Source organism: Ranitomeya variabilis, chromosome 4 (assembly GCF_051348905.1).
Source record: "Ranitomeya variabilis isolate aRanVar5 chromosome 4, aRanVar5.hap1, whole genome shotgun sequence".
Classification (NCBI taxonomy): Eukaryota; Metazoa; Chordata; class Amphibia; order Anura; family Dendrobatidae; genus Ranitomeya; species Ranitomeya variabilis.
The window spans coordinates 52,465,792-52,486,199 of record NC_135235.1 but is presented as its reverse complement, the minus strand read 5'-3'; the positions used below and the strand labels follow the sequence as shown (position 1 = coordinate 52,486,199).

The 20,408-nt window shown below is 45.3% G+C and overlaps 1 protein-coding gene across 2 annotated transcripts in view; it reads right to left on the bottom strand.

Annotated features, from left to right (window-relative positions):
- Positions 1 to 278: 278 nt before the first annotated feature.
- The window catches only part of SLK (STE20 like kinase), a 50,648-nt gene continuing 30,518 nt past the window's right edge, over positions 279 to 20,408 (bottom strand). Inside the window, exons 9-19 of one of the 2 annotated variants that reach the window (XM_077258513.1) lie at positions 18,283 to 19,503; positions 18,012 to 18,142; positions 16,468 to 16,591; positions 13,789 to 13,968; positions 11,293 to 11,385; positions 5,420 to 5,549; positions 4,860 to 4,984; positions 4,538 to 4,726; positions 2,806 to 2,931; positions 2,095 to 2,208; positions 279 to 574 (exon numbers count right to left, since the gene is read on the bottom strand). In XM_077258513.1, the coding sequence (XP_077114628.1) occupies positions 428 to 574; positions 2,095 to 2,208; positions 2,806 to 2,931; positions 4,538 to 4,726; positions 4,860 to 4,984; positions 5,420 to 5,549; positions 11,293 to 11,385; positions 13,789 to 13,968; positions 16,468 to 16,591; positions 18,012 to 18,142; positions 18,283 to 19,503 (2,580 nt within the window). In that variant the 3' untranslated portion in view covers positions 279 to 427. The remainder of the gene's footprint in view (positions 575 to 2,094; positions 2,209 to 2,805; positions 2,932 to 4,537; positions 4,727 to 4,859; positions 4,985 to 5,419; positions 5,550 to 11,292; positions 11,386 to 13,788; positions 13,969 to 16,467; positions 16,592 to 18,011; positions 18,143 to 18,282; positions 19,504 to 20,408) is intronic. The other variant, XM_077258514.1, reaches the window with a different exon arrangement.

Below are 20,408 nucleotides of genomic sequence, written 5' to 3'. Positions count from 1 at the left end.
AAATAAAATGGTGTGATATTGAAAGTTATCCAATCCATGCATCTAATCCGATATGAAAATTGATATGAACCTCCGTATGAAAGCAATTTCTTTTGCATATTAAATATTATACAAAATATGGCCATTTTTGCAACTTTTTCGCTCAACGCAAGATACTGCATAGCGCCTCTCGCAGGCGGCCTTGTGTCCTCGCTGTACAAACAATACATCTGATTTAATTTAGAATAAGCAACTTATATATTTATATATCATAAAAAAAAGAAGAAAAACACCAGAAAAACAGACTAAAAACAGTTTAAGAAAAAAAAATAAAAATAAAATAATAATAATAATAAAATGAAAGTCTACCCATGCTTTTTTCTAAAAAGTTCCAAAAGTGACATGGCTGAGATAAAAGCATATAAAACCAGCAGTAAAACAGATGTGGTTAAGACCCGGTTGAATGCATGCTTGGTATGGGGTAGAACTTGGAAATCCGACTCTGTGTTGTGGGGTTAAGGCATTCAGATTCCCCGCTCATTTTGAAGAAAATTTCTTGTTCTTGAAGTTTTCTTGCGAATTCTTCCTCTAGTGCCTATCAATAAAAATATCATTGTAACAGCAGCAAATTTGGGTGAGGAAATTAGAAAAATTCCTAATTCTTGCCCCTCTCACTACATGCAGGCTCACAACACGTTCTGCAGCTGCATCCCCCTCATCCCCCTGCTGCTATCATTTACTGTTACAACAGTTTTATGGTGATCAGAGAATCTGCAGGAAGGTAAAAGGTGATCTAGACGTCTTGTGCTTTTGAGAGGAATTCATTTGTTTTTTTACATACCATATTTTTTTTAAATATTAAATCTAAGATTTGGGGGCTTTGACAACGGGACTTGAACCTTTGATCACACTGATAAATACACTATATTGATTATGCAGCGTTTGACTGACAGGTTGCCTCCACCTCTGGTGTATGGCAGATAATAAGCAAATCATTCTAAGGCCTCTAGATGAAATAGCAACTAATCTGCATCCCACGATCGTGCTGCGGAGGTACCCTTGGGTTGACAGAGGGAGAGATCTTCCTCTGACAAACTTCTCACATGCCACGGTCATTGCTGACAGCGGAACGTGAGAGGTTAAAGTGCTATAATCGGAATTAGCTCTTGCTCCAGCACACACAGCACGAGCTCGGCTCTTGCCCCCCAGCACGAGTTCGGTTCTTGCCCCCAGCACCAGCTCGGCTCTTGCCCCCAGCACCAGTTCGGCTCTTGCCCCCAACACCAGTTCGGCTCTTGCCCCCCAGCACCAGTTCGGCTCTTGCCCCCCAGCACTAGTTCGGCTCTTGCCCCCCAGCACTAGTTCGGCTCTTGCCCCCCAGCATTAGTTCGGCTCTTGCCCCCCAGCACTAGTTCGGCTCTTGCCCCCCAGCACTAGTTCAGCTCTTGCCCCCAGCACGAGTTCGGCTCTTGCCCCCCAGCACGAGTTCGGCTCTTGCCCCCCAGCACGAGTTCAGCTCTTGCCCCCCAGCACGAGTTCAGCTCTTGCCCCCCAGCACTAGTTCCGCTCTTGCCCCCCAGCACTAGTTCCGCTCTTGCCCCCCAGCACTAGTTCCGCTCTTGCCCCCCAGCACTAGTTCCGCTCTTGCCCCCCAGCACTAGTTCCGCTCTTGCCCCCCAGCACTAGTTCGGCTCTTGCCCCCCAGCACTAGTTCAGCTCTTGCCCCCCAGCACCAGTTCGGCTCTTGCCCCCCAGCACTAGTTCGGCTTTTGCCCCCCCCAGCACTAGTTCGGCTTTTGCCCCCCAGCATGAGTTCGGCTCTTGTTCCCAGCACACGTAGCAGGATATCAGCTGTGTATTACAGCCGGCTCCTCCTGCGGACAGTATGGGTAAAACTCCAGTGCCGTCACTGGCAGGTAACTGTATGGTGGATTGCAGCAAACTACAAGCAATTCAGAACAGTTACGGGACAATTACAGAATCTTTGCTTGTGCGAGGGCTGGCATGTGGGGGTGAACAGCTGAGGGATCTCATAGAAAATTGAAGATTTCTGAAGAGGTCACCCCTCTAGGTGTGTGGTCACAGCGGGCCAGACAAGCGGCTCGGGTAGAATACCTTTTTTCGTGGCCTTAGCTTCTCCCTCCATTCCTTCAGCTCCAGCGCATGCTCTTCATCCAGCTCTTTCAGCTTTTGAGTTTCATGTTCTATTAAAAGGTGACATTTTTCATTCTAAAAACAAGAACGAAAAACAAATTAGCCACAAGTTATAACAGGTCTCCACTGCAGACATCTACATGGTTATAGAGGGGTCCGCTAGGACCTGAAATATCCTGATAATGGTGGTGACGAGGCCTCACATGCACAGCCGTGCTCCATTACACAATGCTATCGTCTATGTCGGATTGTGCCCCATCACCTTATCACTAGGGTATCTGACCGTATTATGGTATTTTATTAACTGGCTAGAAATAATATACTCTATTCAGAGTACAGTAGTGATCAAGAAAACGACCTCTTCTCAAAGTGCGATGTACATGTCAGGAGCTGAGCCCACATCAGGTGTTGCCTGTGTTATACAGCCGACATCTACAGGTAACCGCAGCGGTCAGACATATCGCCAGTTGCTACCATTGATCACATTTATGCGGCCATCATTCTCAGACAGCGGCATCTAAGCCGTGCGATCCCAGGCGGGGGCAGTTTCGGTTACACAAGCGCCGGCCGACTTGTTATCCCCCCTAAGTGAAGCCGCTGTGTCCTGTGGAGAGCAGATCTCAGACTTCCACCCCAGGATGGACGCCTCGCTGTCTGCAGGACGCCACATACCTGCAGTTGCTGGAGCTCCCGGATGTTGGCGTCACACTGCAGCTGCAGATCCCGCATCTGGTTCTCGTGCTTCTGATGCTGAGCTAATCGCTCGTTCTTCTGTCTTTTATCTTCTTGGACAGCAAACTGCAAAAACAATGACATTTTCAGCTGATTTTCACTTGTAACTGATGTCAGAATACAAAATGTGTGTCTGAGGTCAGTATATGTAGGTGTGTCAGTATACAGGGGACATCTGGCCTGGAGGTGGTATATAGGGCCTGAGCTGTCTGGTAAGGTTTGGCCTGAGGTGGGTTTTTATTTACGATGCCTGGCACGGAGGGTATTCATTTTGGGGTCATACATACTTATGTCCTAGTTTGTGACGTGCATTAAATAGTCAGAACGGTAAGTAATAGTGTTGTACTGTAAGTGCTGCTTTGTGGCCACTTTTAGCTTCTGCAGCCGTGCCACAGTGTCTACACCATCACACCATGGGCATCAACAGTGTCCCACAGACAAAACCACCACAGAGAGAACCCCCCCACAGACAGAACCCCCCCCCAGACAGAACCCCCCCCCCCACAGACAGGACCCCCCCACAGACAGAACCCCCCACAGACAGAACCCCCCCACAGACAGAACACACATAGACAAAACCCCACAGGCAGAAGCCCCCCCCAGACAGAACCCCCCCCCCAGACAGAACCCCCCCCCCAGACAGAAACCCCCCCCCCAGACAGGAACCCCCCCCCCCCCCACAGACAGGACCCCCCTACAGACAGGACCCCCCCACAGACAGAACACACTACAGACAGAACCCCCCCACAGACAAAACCCACAGACAAAACCCCACAGGCAGACCCCCCCACAGACAGAAGCCCCCACAGACAAAACCCCCTACAGACATGAACCCCCACAGACAGAACCCCCACAGACAGAACCCCCACAGACAGAACCCCCCACAGACAAAACCCCCCACAGACAGAACCCCCCAGACAAAATCCCCAAAGGAAAAACCCCCCACAGAAACCCCACACAGACAGACCCCCCCCACAGACAAAACCCCCACAGGCAAAACCCCCCCAGACAAAAAACCCCCACAGACAAAAAAACCCCAGACAAAACCCCCCACACAGACAGAAGCCCCCAACAGACACAAGCCCCCACAAACAACCTCCCCCCCACAGACAGAACCCCCCACAGCCTTTTAGGATTGTCAGAGATTTTGGGGCACTTGATTCTTGATAAGAGCAAGCAGCGCTGGTACAGAAGTCTACAGACGCAGTGCTACATTTACAGATGACCTGGACGCTGTCTGCAGCCGTAACATGTGCCCAATAGTGATGAGCAAGTGTGCTCGGATAGAGTGTTATCTGAGCATGCTCGTGTCCTAACCGAGTGACTTCAGTGTGCTCGAATAATATGTTCGAGTCCTGGCGCCTGCATGGCCACAACACATGCATGGATGGATTTCCTGTTGGTTAGGCAATCTCTACATGTGTTTCGGCTGTCTAACAGCCAAGAGACATGAAGCCGCGGGGACTCGAACATATTTTTCAAGCACCCCGAAGTCACTCATTTAGTACCCGAGCATGCTCAGATAACACCTTATCCTAGCACGTTCACTCATCACTAGTGCCAAATCATTACAAATTAGTAACACAGATTGAAGTGATCACAGATACTCAGATTGTTAATGAAGCCCGCTCTACAGCGCCCCCTTCAGCAGGTGAAGCGATAGGTCTGTTACCTGCTTTATCTTCTCTCTGTCTTGCTCTGGAGAAGCCGCGGAGTTAATCCTCAAACTCTTCTTGAACATGGCCATGCGAGTCTTGGCGTCACTGCGCTGAATTTTGGGCAGCCGTGCCCGCTCTTGAGTTTGCTTGTTCTTCAGTTCCTCTATCAGCCTCTGATTATACCTCTGCATCTGCTCCATTTCCTACAGGACGGGACGGAAGACGTCCATGATCAGAGGACACACCGCAGATTGTCTGGTAAACCCCAATGCACACAACAAAGGAAAACAATATGGTAGATACAGATAGGGACGTCTTCCCCCATGGGCGCCGTACCTTCTCATGCCGCTTCAGAAGCTGGTGTCTCTGCATGAAGTACTGATCCTTCAGCTGCTGCTTCAGTAGCTGGTGCTTCTCCTGTAGATGTCGTTCTTCAAGTTCCCAGATAGCAGCTTCTCGCGCTGTAGTGAAATATATGCATTATCTATGGGTCATCACGACAACTCTCAGCATGCCTTCATAGCCGAGTTGTCCAAATGTATAGTGTGGACAGGTTAGAAAGCATGTACAGTATCTGAGAGAGGAGAGAAAAAAATTCTATAGGGAAGCACACGAAAAGGAAATCAGTGCAGGATAGAAGCTGTGCTGTTATATATAGCACCCAGCATCCAGCACCCTGGATACAAAAGTTATATACATCCAGCCTGTATTACAGAAAGGGACAATCCCACCAGTGAAAAATCTGAACCATTGACCAGCCTGCAAACTGTATTTTAGTGGTCCGAAAATGGATGAAGGACTGAAGATTGGAGACTGAAACTTTTTGCAATTTTATTATCTAAAAATAACGGACATGTAAAAATAATGTACCCACCTCTCATAAAATATGTACCCACCTCTCATGAGCTGCTGTTTACGGCTCAGGCAGTCACGCTCAATGGTGGCCAGTTCCATCTTCTGCTGGTGAATGATCTTTTTCAGGGATCCATCCAACTCCTGCTGCTGCTTTAGCACAAACTCTTGTTCCTGAGTCAAATTACATCCTAATTAATACTTCATTATGAAACAAGTTGTTGCCTCGTTTGGTAAAAGGTCAGTGGCACAGCACGCAGGTATTGTCACTCCCCAAAATCACCCAAGGACACTGCACAAAACTAAGCAAATCATCACCGATGCAAAATCATTGGGAACCTTTTAAAGATACAAGAAACAAGAACAGTTGTTTGGGTGCGTTATCGGGTGTGGATCTTATGGTCTGTAATGCCTTGAAGTACAAAGGATCAGGCATATTGACTACAACATGCCTGATTCTTCTTCTTTGCTTTTCTTTTAAAATAATCTATTGCAAAAGTTACTTTAATTCTTAGATCTTATTAAATAAATCAAAGAAGGACTTCTAATAAAGCAAAAAGCATAACATTAAAGGGGTTAAACAAGACAAGTTATTAGCTATCCACAGGGCAATTGATAAAATATTGAGCAGTGGGGTCCGGCTGCTGGGATCAGCATCAATCGGCAGAAAAGGACACTTCAATCTCCTTTAGAATGGGGTGGCATGCCTGAGCACTGCTCCATGCATTCCCTATGGGGCTGGCGAGCGCTGCACTCGCATTTCTCCTGCAGCCTCACAGAGGATGAATGGAGTGTCACCATTCTGCTGATCAGCGCAGGTCCCAATGGTCGAACCTCCACTGATCAATAAGATGTAACTTATCCCATGAATAGGTGATAACTCTGTGTAGGACACTTTCAGTAGGACCCACCATCTAAAGTACACCGGGGCCTCCTGAATTTAGCCCAATAGATGAAGTCGGGGGAATAATGACCAGGCAGATAAGCCGATGGCAGAGGAGTCTGGCAGTGGATGACTACACTCTCCCCATAGTGAAGCACGTGAACGCTAGGACAGCAGCGTGCTACCTAAAGCTGGCCTTGTACGAGATCGCTGTTGGCCGAATGTTCTCTTGCCGGACAGCAATCTTCCCTGACTCCCACACACAGGGGCTTGGCTAGGAGCTCGTAGGGCTGATTCACCAAGACTAGTGTAGTGCAAGCTCGCGCTACGTCAGACTCATGGAGTAGAAGAGACACCAAATTTATTGAGAGGAGCTTCTTCTGAGTGGAACTGGAGCAGCCTCCCTGGCTTAAAAACGCCTGCACTTTTCATGAATGAGCTGGGCAGATGAGGCCACGCCCATCCTGCTCCCTCCACAGCTCCACCCATTTTGGCGATGCTGATCCAAAGTGGCGTGACACCGCCGAGAGTCAAAAACTTTTTGCACAACTCAAAGTTAAAAACTTTTCAAGGCGTTTAAGCCACTTTTGTGGCGTAAAAACTTTGATGAATCGGCCGCCCCATGTGTTTTCTACAGGGAGAAGAGAAAGCAGCTGCCCAACAAACCTGGCAGTGGCTTATTCTACCTGGAACCTAAAAGGATCAGTCATTAATATTCCAACCGCCAATTTTTCTAAACCTTGACATTTTCTATAGGGGGGTAGAGTTGGCAAAACCCTGTACGCATCTAATGGTGGTCGGATCCCCCAAATCAGTGGGATTAAGCGACTTTCATTGAATGTGCATGAGTCTCTTGAATTCTGCTTAAAGGAGATTCATAGTTCTACCATCAGCCAGCGTTATATTAGTTGGGCTGCTGCTATAACCTAGGCTTAGTTTTCTCTTTTAGGATAGATTCTATATAAGGAGGGGAACACGGCACACTTTCACGCTTCCGGTACAGAAGTGCAGATTGTTCTGTACTGAAAGGGAGAAGACAAACGGCATCTCCAGCATGAAGTCTGTTCAATGGAAATGCGAGGGCCGGGTAATAACAGGCTGCGAGCCCTGCGTGAAACTGCTCCACAATCCTTACACCCACACCATCCTGCTTAGTGAGCGATCACTGCGATTTCTGACATCTCCGGATACAGCAGCAATTACAATCTTCATGGCAACTCACTGAATTGATCTTCCCCACCATAGTGAGCTTTGCTCGTTATGAAGCCTTTCATTGTAAAGACAAAAATAAAGTGAAAAATTACCCCAATCCTTTTTTTCCTCTCCAGTATTCCCTAAAGTCTTGTCTCTACAGCAGCTATGTGTCAGCTCAGAGTACAGGAGGCAGCTCTCTCTCCCTCTCTCACAGCAGAAGTACCAGCATGGACACCGATCAGGTGCAAGATTATACTGACCCGATCAGTTGCAAGATTATACTGACCCGATCAGTTGCAAGATTATACTGACCTGATCAGTTGCAAGATTATACTGACCCGATCAGTTGCAGGATTATACTGACCCGATCAGTTGCAAGATTATACTGACCCGATCAGTTGCAGGATTATACTGACCCGATCAGGTGCAAGATTATACTGACCCGATCAGGTGCAAGATTATACTGACCCGATCAGTTGCATGATTATACTGACACGATCAGTTGCAAGATTATACTGACCCGATCAGTTGCAGGATTATACTGACCCGATCAGTTGCAGGATTATACTGATCCGATCAGTTGCAGGATTATACTGACGCGATCAGTTGCAAGATTATACTGACCCGATCAGTTGCAAGATTATACTGACCCCATCAGTTGCAAGATTATACTGACCTGATCAGTTGCAAGATTATACTGACCCGATCAGTTGCAGGATTATACTGACCCGATCAGTTGCAAGATTATACTGACCCGATCAGTTGCAGGATTATACTGACCCGATCAGGTGCAAGATTATACTGACCCGATCAGGTGCAAGATTATACTGACCCGATCAGTTGCATGATTATACTGACACGATCAGTTGCAAGATTATACTGACCCGATCAGTTGCAGGATTATACTGACCCGATCAGTTGCAGGATTATACTGATCCGATCAGTTGCAGGATTATACTGACGCGATCAGTTGCAAGATTATACTGACCCGATCAGTTGCAAGATTATACTGACCCCATCAGTTGCAAGATTATACTGACCCCATCAGTTGCAAGATTATACTGGCCCGATCAGTTGCAAGATTATACTGGCCCGATCAGTTGCAAGATTATACTGACCCGATCAGTTGCAGGATTATACCGACCCGATCAGTTGCAAGATTATACTGGCCCGATCAGTTGCAAGATTATACTGGCCCGATCAGTTGCAAGATTATACTGACCCGATCAGTTGCAGGATTATACCGACCCGATCAGTTGCAAGATTATACTGACCCGATCAGTTGCAGGATTATACTGACCCGATCAGTTGCAGGATTATACTGACCCGATCAGTTGCAGGATTATACTGACCTGATCAGTTGCAGGATTATACTGACCCGATCAGTTTCAAGTAACTTCGCTTGTCTAAAAAATGTGACAACTTCTCTAGTGGTACTGACCATCTCGCACACAAAATATGTCACCACCTGCTATTACGTCCTTACTTTATCAGAGCTGAATGGCAACATCTATCACTAGCCCTGACCCTGCAAAATATATCCGAATTGGAGCAATATCAGGTGGCAATACACAACACTAATACGATCGGATGTGAGGGTCGGACGCTTACTATCGGCCAACATTCCCTAGTGTAATAGTAGAGGAGGATATGGCGATGAACGGGCTGCATTGCGATAAATGGGAATCCTTTCGGCACCGGACCAGCACCTTTGTCAAGGTATAGAAATGTCTTTTTAAATGAAGAACGTTGTGTTCCGGTGCCGAAAAGCTTTGGGACAATAAAGAACCGTTTTGGAACACAAAGGGCTTCTCATTTATCCGTTCAACATGATATCATCCTCCTTTACTATTAATCATATGGAAGAAGTTTTTCTCCTCCAGCAACTGTGCAGCAGCAGTTACAAGCGTCTACAGGTGTCGCGCCTTCACACAACACCGCTAGATGAGCGCATTTTCCCGCCTGTCACTATCCTTACCGGGCGACACTGCTCTGTGTGCGCTTCTGTCCCCCAAACAGTTCAATATCTCCTAGTCTTACACGTCACCATATAGGTTTTGTGCCAGATTTCTAATGACTAGTGATGAGCTAATGTGCTAGGATAAGGTGTTATCTGAGCATGCTCGGGTGCTAACCGAGTGTCATTGCTGTGCTCGAAAAATATGTCCGAGTCCCCGTGGTTGCATGCCTCGAACATCCGCAAAACACGTGCAGGGGTTGCCTGTTTGTTAGGCCATCCCTGCATGTGTTGCTGAACAGCCGCGATACATGCATGTGCGAGGCCGCAAACATATTATTTGAGCATGCCGAAGACACTCGGTTAACACATGAGCATGCTCAGATAACACCTTATCCAAGCACATTCGCTCATGACTACAGTAATGACCTCAATAAAAAAAAACTAATTCCCAGCAGGATTATATTGCTGTTTGTACTGGATCTACACATACCTTTCTGAAATGTAATTACCAAGTTTTTTGGTAAAATTTCCATTGAATAGACTTCAGTGATGAGAAAGAAAAATGCAAATCCATATATTAGCTCGTGTTCACTGCACTCGCACATGCAAAAGTCAACTCCAAACCTAATCCTGCCATGCAGCACTTACATCTTGCATTTGAGCGTTGAAAAGCGTACAAGATGAAAGCTGAAAAGACTGAATCATAACCTGGGCGACACCCTGCGGATCAGAATATAAGGGCCACAGAGTGAGAGGCTGCACCCAGCGGGAAGCTGATGGTGGTCTTCAGGACATAAATGACACTTTCACAAACTCACATTATTGAGGTATTGATACTGCGACTGAATAGAGGAATCCACTTTATCATCTGGTAGTTCTGGTCTAACCAGTCAGACGGGGAACCTGCTGCAGCGCCTTAAGAAATGACTTTCAAGGTGTCCATGTACATTAGGGGACATTCCCAAATATCATCTCAGTTACAAACGTAAATCTAACACTAAGTCATTTACCGATGTGGATCTAGTTGCAAAACAGAGGCAAAGGGTAAAACATGTCATGACATCCGCAGGCAGGGTCGGACTGGCCATCTGGCATTTCTGGCAAATGCCAGATGGGCCGGTCCCTGTAGTGGGCCACTCCATCACTCTCTCTACAGCAGAATTAACTTGCCTTGTGCACAAGATCGCGCTGCACAGCTGAAACCAGCAGGACTAGGAACGGCGCGCCGTGTTATCCTTTGCCGCACCTTGGCCCTGCTGATTTCAGCTGTGCAATGCGATTGTGTGCGTAAGCCAAGCTAAAGCTGCTGAAGAGAGAGTGGTGGCGAAGTTAGACCAGCCAGGCTAAAGCTGCTGAAGAGACAGTGGAGGCGAAGGTAGATTGAGCCTTTACATGAGGTTCGTGGAGATGTCTGGGAGACACCGCTCCCTTCTTCCTATAATCAAATGTTTTTGTGTCTTCATTTCTGTCACTAGTTGGGGTCTTAGTAACTGATCAAAACTTCCATGACCTGTCAAAAGTTTTGTGACAGTGCAGTTACTCTTCCAGCATAGTTGCCTTTAGGAGAAGGCTCGGTATGACAGGTCTTCACCATGCCTTTCTGAATGGCGAAAACCTGCAATAACATCATGGTCCTTTAGGACAACCTACCTGTTATATACCGGACAAAGCAAAACGGTGACAGCTCAACACCAACAAGTCTGCGCGACCTGCTGTGGAGGCGGACAACATATTTCTATACGGTGTTAGTAGATCAGAAACCAGCAGTGTTAGTGGGACACGAGGTGTTAATTGACAGATGACTTGACGTCACTACACGATGACCAGGACGGCATTAGGCGACTGTTCTAGGTTTAGTAGCACAAAGCGTCTGCGGTTACCTGCGCGTACTGGAATTGTGCAAGCTCCTCTCTCCTGCGTTTCATAAGCTCTTTTCGCAGCTCTTTAGGTGCTCTCTCCACTTCATTTATTACCTAGTGTAAGCATGCAGAAGGTGGGGAAATGGGTCCCTTTTCTCAAGAGCAAGCGCGTGAGGAAGAGTAAAAGCCGCACCACCACGTGACAGATGCCGGAGGCTGTAACCTCTATGGGTTACATTTCACATAGCAGAGAGGTTCATGCTGTTTAGTCAAGCAACGGCAATGGAAAGGTTACATGTACCTACATGAGTGCCCTGTCTTATCAAGGGGCATACAAGCGGTGATTTTTATATGTGTGATGGGTTAATGATGTGCGTACAATGCTTCTAATCATGGCTCTATCATCTAGAAATCAGTTTCTGTTCATGGACTCTCCAAAAATGTAACCGTTTGGCTTGCAGGCATTACGGTACACTGTATGCTGCTCAATGCAGTTCAGTTGCAAAAATGACAGCTGGGCTAATTGTCAGCTCAGTCCTCAGCAGCTTCTGGTTCCTTCTAAACATGATCGAAGTCCTGATTTGATATGATCAGATAGATATGAGCTTCCGGTCATCTCAGGGGCTGGGAACTGAGCCGGCAGGGGGTCTGGCTCTTAGAGATCACACTAATTGTTATAGAGCAGCTTGCAATGTACTGTAATAGATGCAAGCTGTAGAAGAAAAATGCATAAAAATGATAAAAATGACAGCATTGTTTTCACAAAAATATATGTCATGTACTAAATAAAAGATGCTAAAGTTTCCATAGTGGTATGGGCGTCCTCCCAGGAACATTTCAATTTCTGCTCCAAGGTAAGTGACCGTCATTCATCTTAAGGTGGAGCCATTATTGGAACACCTGATCCCTCTGTACCTACGGGTTATAAGACGCTAACTAGAAGTGGCGTGGTTAATATAATCAGGACACATTATAATAATGTCCCACAAGTTTCCAACAACTTTATGGGCCTTAAAATCTACTGCCCATTAAGTATCAATTGTTGATACATTCACTAACAATTTTATTAGAGGTTTGTGTAAAATGTGAACTTGTAGTGCGATAAAATGGAAAACTGCTCACACCCAAAGTAACAAAGAATTCAGCAAAGCGAGAAAGACGTTTCGTAATGGTAAGAAGTATCCAAATTCTGCGCGAAAAATAAGAAAACTCTAATATAAATCTCTTACGATATGTTAAACAGGTCCAGCAGAGTAATAACCAACCACCATAGACCCATCGGTCAGTACCAGGATAAATATCCGCTGTCACCAGAGCGTAAGGCCCAACCACCAAGTCAAAAGCTCAAGAAAGACTCAAAATGCAAGTCAAAGAGCGGAGAGGAAAATAAGATATCACATTATTGCAGGTATGCAAATAAACGGCATTAAAATACGTTCATTTCAATGAGGTATTACATATATTCTAATAAAATACATCTCACATTGACCTGCAAAGTAGAAACAATTATAAGATCTATCTAGTATCTATCTCATATCTATCTACCTATCTATTATTTATTCTATTATCTATCTATCTATCTATGCATATATCTATCTATCTCATATCTATCTATCTCTCTATTATCTATCTATCTATCTATCTATCATCTATCTATGCATATATCTATCTATCTATCTCTCATATCTAACTCTCATTTTAACTCTCATATCTATCTATTATTTCTTCTATCCATCTATCTATTATCTATCTATTATCTATCCATAGATCTATCTCTCATTAGCTATCTATCTATTATTTCTTCTATCTATCTATCTATCTATCTATCTATCTATCTATCTATCTATCTATCTATCTATCTATCTATCCATCTATCTATCTTCATGTGTTGAGATCCTGCCACAGGTGGAGAGCTACTAGATTGGCCCTGATTACAGAGGCCTTGGCAAAACCTTATATTATTGGGTCATTAATTCGAATGTCATGTAATACCCCATTTCCCCTGCAGAGGTCGCTGTAGAGATGAGCTGCTAGGTCACAGCATCTGGACCTGAAGCGATCGGATGATTACCAGAGTGGCTTTATGCACAGATGATCATAATAAATATGAAATAATGCAGAGCAATACAGCCATTAGGGGCTTTTTTCTATTCAAGGTGGACACAAAGGGCTAATACAAGCTGGAGGTCCACTCCGTGTCAAAGGGGTTTCCTAGAATCCAATGGGAAACCCTAAAGGATAAGTGTTTTGTCCACTTGATGGAGGCCCCACCAATTAATTACAATAATGGCGGCACCAATCCCTGACTGAACGGAGCAGCACTCCATCATACAAGCTTCCGATCCATTCAAAGTCTTTAGAACGGTTGGGGAGAATTGTCGATTGTTGGGAATAACCCCTTTAACAAGTTGAATCATGAAGAGGGACATATTCATGGTAAAAAGAGGTTTCAATGTAAAAAATCTAAACTTTTCAGAGCACCGACATCTCGATCCATGAACCCAGCGGCCCTCTTACCTCTTTCTTTTTGTTTTTCAGCACATTCTGGAATTTGGAGAGCTCCTTCTCCTGTTCCCCCTTGATCCGCTTGGCTTCATCTCTCAGGCGGACGGTGTGCTCCAGCTCCAGCCGCTCGATGGTCTGTTTCTGCTGTTTCTCCAGGTTTTCTATATCCTGATCATATTGCCGCTTCTTGTTCTAGGAGGAGAACACATTCAGTTTTTTTTTTTTAGTTTTTGAACAGTTCCACAAAATCTTTCAAAATGGGAGAATCAAACACGCCTGAAGCTGTGTGTCCCAGAGAATGTCTCACCGGCCATGATAGACAGAGAGACACTTCTTTGTGTATTTATCTGTCACTTTTCAAACTTTCTGTGCAGATTAATTTCACAATTTGACTTTATATAAGGTGCCGTTGCCATCATTCAATCTCTACTCTTCAATCTCATAGAGTGGCCAGCTTGCAAGCAGAAGCCAGCTTGCAAGCAGAAGCCACCTGATTCTTCAGCATGTCACTTCTTTGAACTGCCTCAGGGTTTCTAAACACTGAAGGGGTTAAAAGAGAACTGTATTTTTGCCATTGCGGTGCATTATGTTCATTTCATGGGGCACTTATGCGCCTTTTCAGGCAGAATTCCGGTCAAAATGCGCAGTGAAAAGATGATTGTTGCACATGGCCTTACAAATATTTATTATGAGCCAATCAAAGTTTACGGATGGGAATAATTTGATGGTTTCAAAAAGAACTTAGACACTTTTGCAGAAGTGTAAAGTTTTTGTTCGGATTTTTGATCCAGTTGATTGACACTTGTGATCAGGAGAGGGGGAAAAACACTGGATTCTGTATTATGGATGTACTAAAATCTCATTGGCTGAACTTGTTGGACATATGTCTTTTTCCCAAGCATAAAAAGTTAATTTAAAAGAAAACTCAGAAAAAAGCGAGTTTGGTGGAGCCACATATTTGGAGATGTACAGACTAGAAGTGCGGCTGAATTTGGCTGGGGTTACACGGTGAATTTGGCCATAACAGGGGTGGTGCAGCCAAAAATTGCTGTAGGCCAGTGCTACATCACAGCATAATGTAAGTGAATGGGGCTGCATTGTGATCATGGGAAACAAACAGCAGTAAGTCGGAAGTGGTTGGATTTTATGCGTCCTGCTTGCTGCGGTACCTTGTGGGTCACAATATGGCCCTATTCACTTGCACTGTGATTCGATGTAGCAGAGGCATGCAGCAATCTTTGGCCATGTGACCTGGGCCGTAGCCTTAGTGAGACAATTATAGGGGCTGCACAGGACGGCTCATCATACAGGCGGTAGATGGGTGAGTGAGTCTTATGTCAATCACTACCTATACTCATTCAGTGGATGGAGGTACACCATTTTCCATGTGCGCTGTGCTGTAGTCACTGACTACGTGTCTTGCGAGGTTCAATGTTATCTATAATTGTCATTACATCTACAAATTGTGTGTGTGCGCGCACGTTATATTTAATGGGTGTTGCATCAGTTGTATTGTTTATGCACTAAACACTTTAATGATTTATAGAAAGGCAATCATCATGACATGGTAATTTCCGGGCCCATAAACTTCCCCATACTGATACACTTTGGATGAGATGCCGTCCTATACACCTGAGCCTTTCCTGTTTCTTTACTTTTAAAAATACTTTTTTGCTAAATATATTTATGCCTTGCATTGTCTAAACACATTTTTTGATATTATTATATATATTGTGGACATTGCCTCCATGTTTTCTGTAGGAGGAATAACCTGTAGATTATTTAGTCCCTTGCTTTGAATGAGCATCTCCATTTCTCTACTCATAGGTAAGTTGCCAGTGACCGCTGAGTTATCCTACTTTTTTTTTTTAAACATCCCCTTTAAAGGGAACCTGTCACCGGGTTTGACAGATATGAGATAAGGCCACCACCTGACCCGAAAGACAAGAAAATAGGGATTTTTGTGTACTCACCGTAACATCCTTTTCTCCTAGCTATTCAGGAGAAAAGAGCTTTTATTATACTCACCTGGGGGGCGGTCCGGTCCATGTCGCTGGTCTTTATCAGGAGCCTCCCTTCTTTCTGTGATGCCGTCCTCCTTCTTGCTTCGTGTGGATGACACATCCAACGTCATTCCGACATTGCGTTCCTACGCAGGTGTACTTCTCTGGCATGACTAGCGCAGAGTCAAGTACTGCAGTGCACGCACATCGGGGACTCTTTGGCGTTTCCCGGTGCATGCGCATTGCAGTACTTTGCACTGTGTGCATGATGTAGGAACGCGTCATCCACATGGGCAAGAAGGAGTACGGCATCACAGGAAGAGGGGAGGCGCCGGACCAAGACCCACGGAACCCCTCGGACCGGAACGCCCCGCCGGTGAGTATAATAAAAGCTGTTTTTCTTGCCTTTCAGGTCGGGTTGGGGGCAGATATACAGCATTATAGAATGCTCTATATCAGGTGAAAGGTCTTATCTCATATTGGTCAAACCTGGTGACAGAATCCCTTTAAATATGATCATGTAACGCCAAATGATTCTATATGATGATATGTCATTAATGATGGGGAGTGTGGTCTATGGTTGAACTTCCATTTTCCCCAGCGAGGATTCAGCAGCTGAGTTATAGGTGAGAATATTCACTGTAAATGCACAGAGCTTATATCATTTCTTTGTAGAGAAGGTAATCACCGTCATTTCCTGCTCGAATCTTCGGAAGATTTGCTCTCGCTGTTGCAGCAGTTTGTTGCTGAGGATCTGCTGCGCTCTCTGCTCTTCTTTCTGCAGCAGCCGCAGTTCCCGCAGCTCTTGTCGCCTACAGGAAATCAAAAGCCGTGAATCACAGACTGTCCACCAGCATCTTATAATCGCTGCGAAATATTATACAATTGCCTCCTCGTTGTGAGATCAGACAGGCGGCTGCTGTTGCTGCAGGAAACGGTCGGCTTAACCACAAGGTTACAACATTCACTGCGCGCTGCCGTATACACGTCACAGCAACCTACCCAATCTGGGGTCATGGGGACACTAGTGTGTTACTGAAAGTTTATGGTGGTGTGGGGTCTGACTATTGGGAACCTGAGACTGAAGGTGTGCAACGCTGCTACAATGCCCTCCTGACGAGGTGCCAGAGAGTGGCGCTGGGCAGACGGCTCAGGAGGGGATGCAGATCCCAATCTGGACTAGGCTTTTTTAGTCTCAGGATCAGTGACATTACCAGAGGTCAGATCCACACCATCACAGTATACAGATACGAATAACGTACATGTTGGAATGTACAGGCTCAATCAGGCAACATCAATGAGCCTGGACATGAGTTTTTTGTTGTAGCAGGTTATACAAAGTAGACGTAACACCATATTATTAATGCGCATTTATAAATGTTGTTCACATTGGTATGGTAGTTTATTATATTATTGCTGTGAAAGTTAAAAGGGATGTCCACTTTTAGTAAAGTGGACCTTAAAGTGATTATTTTACATCACAGGTTCCCTTTAAAGAGTTGAACGCTATAGGGTAGCTACCAGAGAAAATAAATTGGCAGGGCCCTGGATTAGCGGCCATGTCGGTATTCCATGTCCCCTCTTATTTAGCCGGCCTGGCACCCGATGCGTATGTCGTGCTCTCACAATGACGTTGTGCCAGGCCAGCTAATCATAAGAGCAGCCACGGATGGCGGCACCAAGGAGGTGGTTTGCAGGACTCTTGTCCATTGGCCACGGAGAACTGACCAGGGTCCTGGGAATCAGTTCTTTAGTAGCTACCTTGCCTACGTGGTACTTGTGAGATTGTTCGTTTCGTTGAGCAAGATGGCCAATTTGCACATTTCCCACTCATGAAGCATTGCTTTTAAGACTCCACAAGCACAAGATCTTTTTAAGGGTTTCCAAACAAATTATGAGAAAGACTTTAAGAAAAGCCTCTTGGAGGAAGAGATGGAAAATGTATTAAGAGGCCAACACTTCTTCATAAAATTCACTCATCTTAGGCTGTTCATGTGCCACAAACTGAAATCTCTGCTGCCAGCTTTGAGGACGTCTGCACTTCTACCATGTATTTATATTAATTTTCTGGTGTACATATATTTAAAAATGCAGCGTGTTGGCCCAGAATCATATAAGAGACCCCTGGAACTTTTCTGGATACAAACGAATGTGTTAGGAAAAGTAAATCGGCTTCAAAATCAGTTGGAGCGAGAAGACAATGGAGCGAAATGTAATGTGTAGAGTCCATACCGGAGGAATCTCATCTCTTCGCTCTTGGCGTCGTTGTCCGTCACGATCTTAGAGGTTGTGACACTTACTTCCACACCATCTACAATGAACTTGCGAGTCTTCTTCAGCGTCTTTTTCTGCCTTCTGGTATCCTAGTGAACAATTTACAAAGCGAGAATTGCTGTAAAATATTGCATATTAAGCATCACAGACATTGTATGTCAGTGGATGAGCACTGGCAGATAAAGAGGTGAGAAGAAGCTGAAGCCCGTGGCTCTAGAAGAAGCCTTACCTGTATAGAGATCGAGCCGGACTCTTTATTCTTGGTCAGGAAGCTGGATATAGACAAGTTTAGATCCATGCTTCCACTGTCAGCTGTAGATCCCGTTCCAGAATCTGAATCCACTTCTTTCGGAATTTCAGCTTCTCCAGTAGGAGAGGTCTCAGGCTTCGCTTTTTCCTTCTCTTCGCCTTCTGCAGAGATAACACTGATGCTGGGCACGTTGGCTTGAGTCTCCGTTTCAGAGCTGGTAGTACCTTCACTATCATTTACAGCATTGTCCTGAGGTTGACTTTGAGATGGTTCTTTACCAGGATCAGGAACTGTGGGAGATTCCTTCTCAGGTTCGGGAAGAACTGGAGTGTCATTCTCAGGCTTCTTATCTTCTACCACCTCCGGTGATGGAGTCACGACTTCTTCATCTTTAGTGATGTGATTGACTTGATCAGTGGTTTCTGGTAATTGCTGTTCATCTTGAATGACTGTGATATCACCTGAAGCATTTTCTTGACTTTCCTGGGGTTCATCATTTAGAGGAAGACTTTCAGAAGATTCTGCTTTCACATCTGGTTCTTGTTGAGAGTCTTGTACTTGTTCTGATACTTTGGGACCCTCCGAAATCTCCACACTTACATTTGTGTCTGATATGGAATCACTTGTACCGTTTTCTATAACTTCACTCTCTGACTTTTCATTCAGCACTTCTGGGGTCTCCTCTTGTGTCTCATTCTTAGTCTCGGGAATCCTGCTTTCTCCTGATTCACATACAGCATCAGATTTCTTACTTTCTTCAACACTTTCCATTTCTTTCTTCTCAGGTGTTTCAATAACACCTTCCTTAACTTCAGAAGAAGGCCCATCTTCTTTCTTTTCGGGTTTCTCCTCAGCCTCTTTTTCTGGGAGTGAGGGTTCTTGTGCCGGTTTGCTAGGATCAATAGTTGCTTCCAAAACCGGTACAGCGGCCTCCTCTTTTTTGTCGGGTAGTACTGTTTTGTCGACGCTAGGAACTTCAATGTCCTGTTTGGTGCCATCTGGACTGACCGGTTTCTTGTCTTTAGGAGGTTCCTCAACTTTCTCCTTCTTTGGTTCCTTTTCAGAGACTTTATTTTCTACTGAAGGAGGCACAATTGTTTCAGAAACAGGTTCAAGAGTTGAAGCATTTTGGGAAAGCTTGTCTTCTTCCAAGCTGGCAATACTGAGGTCCGAGGAAGCCCTTTTACTGTCTGGAACAGGCTAAGGAAAGGGAATGTTAACAGAAATAGTTTAGAATCATAGCAGCAGCACCATGATACATTGTGGGTGGGGTGCAAACACGATAAGGAACCTCAAATACCCCACAAATATAATAAAAGACTGCACAGTGACGCTGAAATGTTGCTACAAGGATGACATTATTTATAACACACATCAGTGGTTAAATAAACCGTGTATTCCCTCTGGGGCCAGGAGAGTTGTCCACGTTACATAAGTATGCAACTTGCATACATGCAGTCACGTGCCAAATAAACATGTGCGGATTCGATCAATGCAAGTTTATTGAGCGATGCCGGACATGTCTAGTCGGAATGTGGCCGGAAGTATGCAAACTGCACTGACCGCCCGCTCCCTGGGCCTCAGCTGCTGCCCCTGGTTCATCTGTATGAGCAGCACCTTGCCAGGTGTTACTCCAATGAGTGTTCTGCCCATCAGTGGATGTACAGCATTAGCTTATCCTAAGAAAATCTTCTGGACATTACCTTTGAGGGTGGAATTACTCTTACAATTTTTGTGATGCAGTTTTAAGAACCAAAGTCAAGAGAAGATCTGAAAAGAATGGGAAATATAAAGCAAGGACTCCTACTTCTTTTTGGTAGATCCACTTTTGGATTCATCAAAAACAGTACACGTGATTCCAGCCTATAGATGGTTAATTAAGATTTAGAGAAGAGTATTGCGTTACAGAGACAAAACAGGCCGAGCTCACCATACAGGCCGAGCTCACCGTACAGGCCGAGCTCACCGTACAGGCCCAGCTCACCGTACAGGCCCAGCTCACCGTACAGGCCCAGCTCACCGTACAGGCCCAGCTCACCGTACAGGCCCAGCTCACCGTACAGGCCCAGCTCACCGTACAGGCCCAGCTCACCGTACAGGCCCAG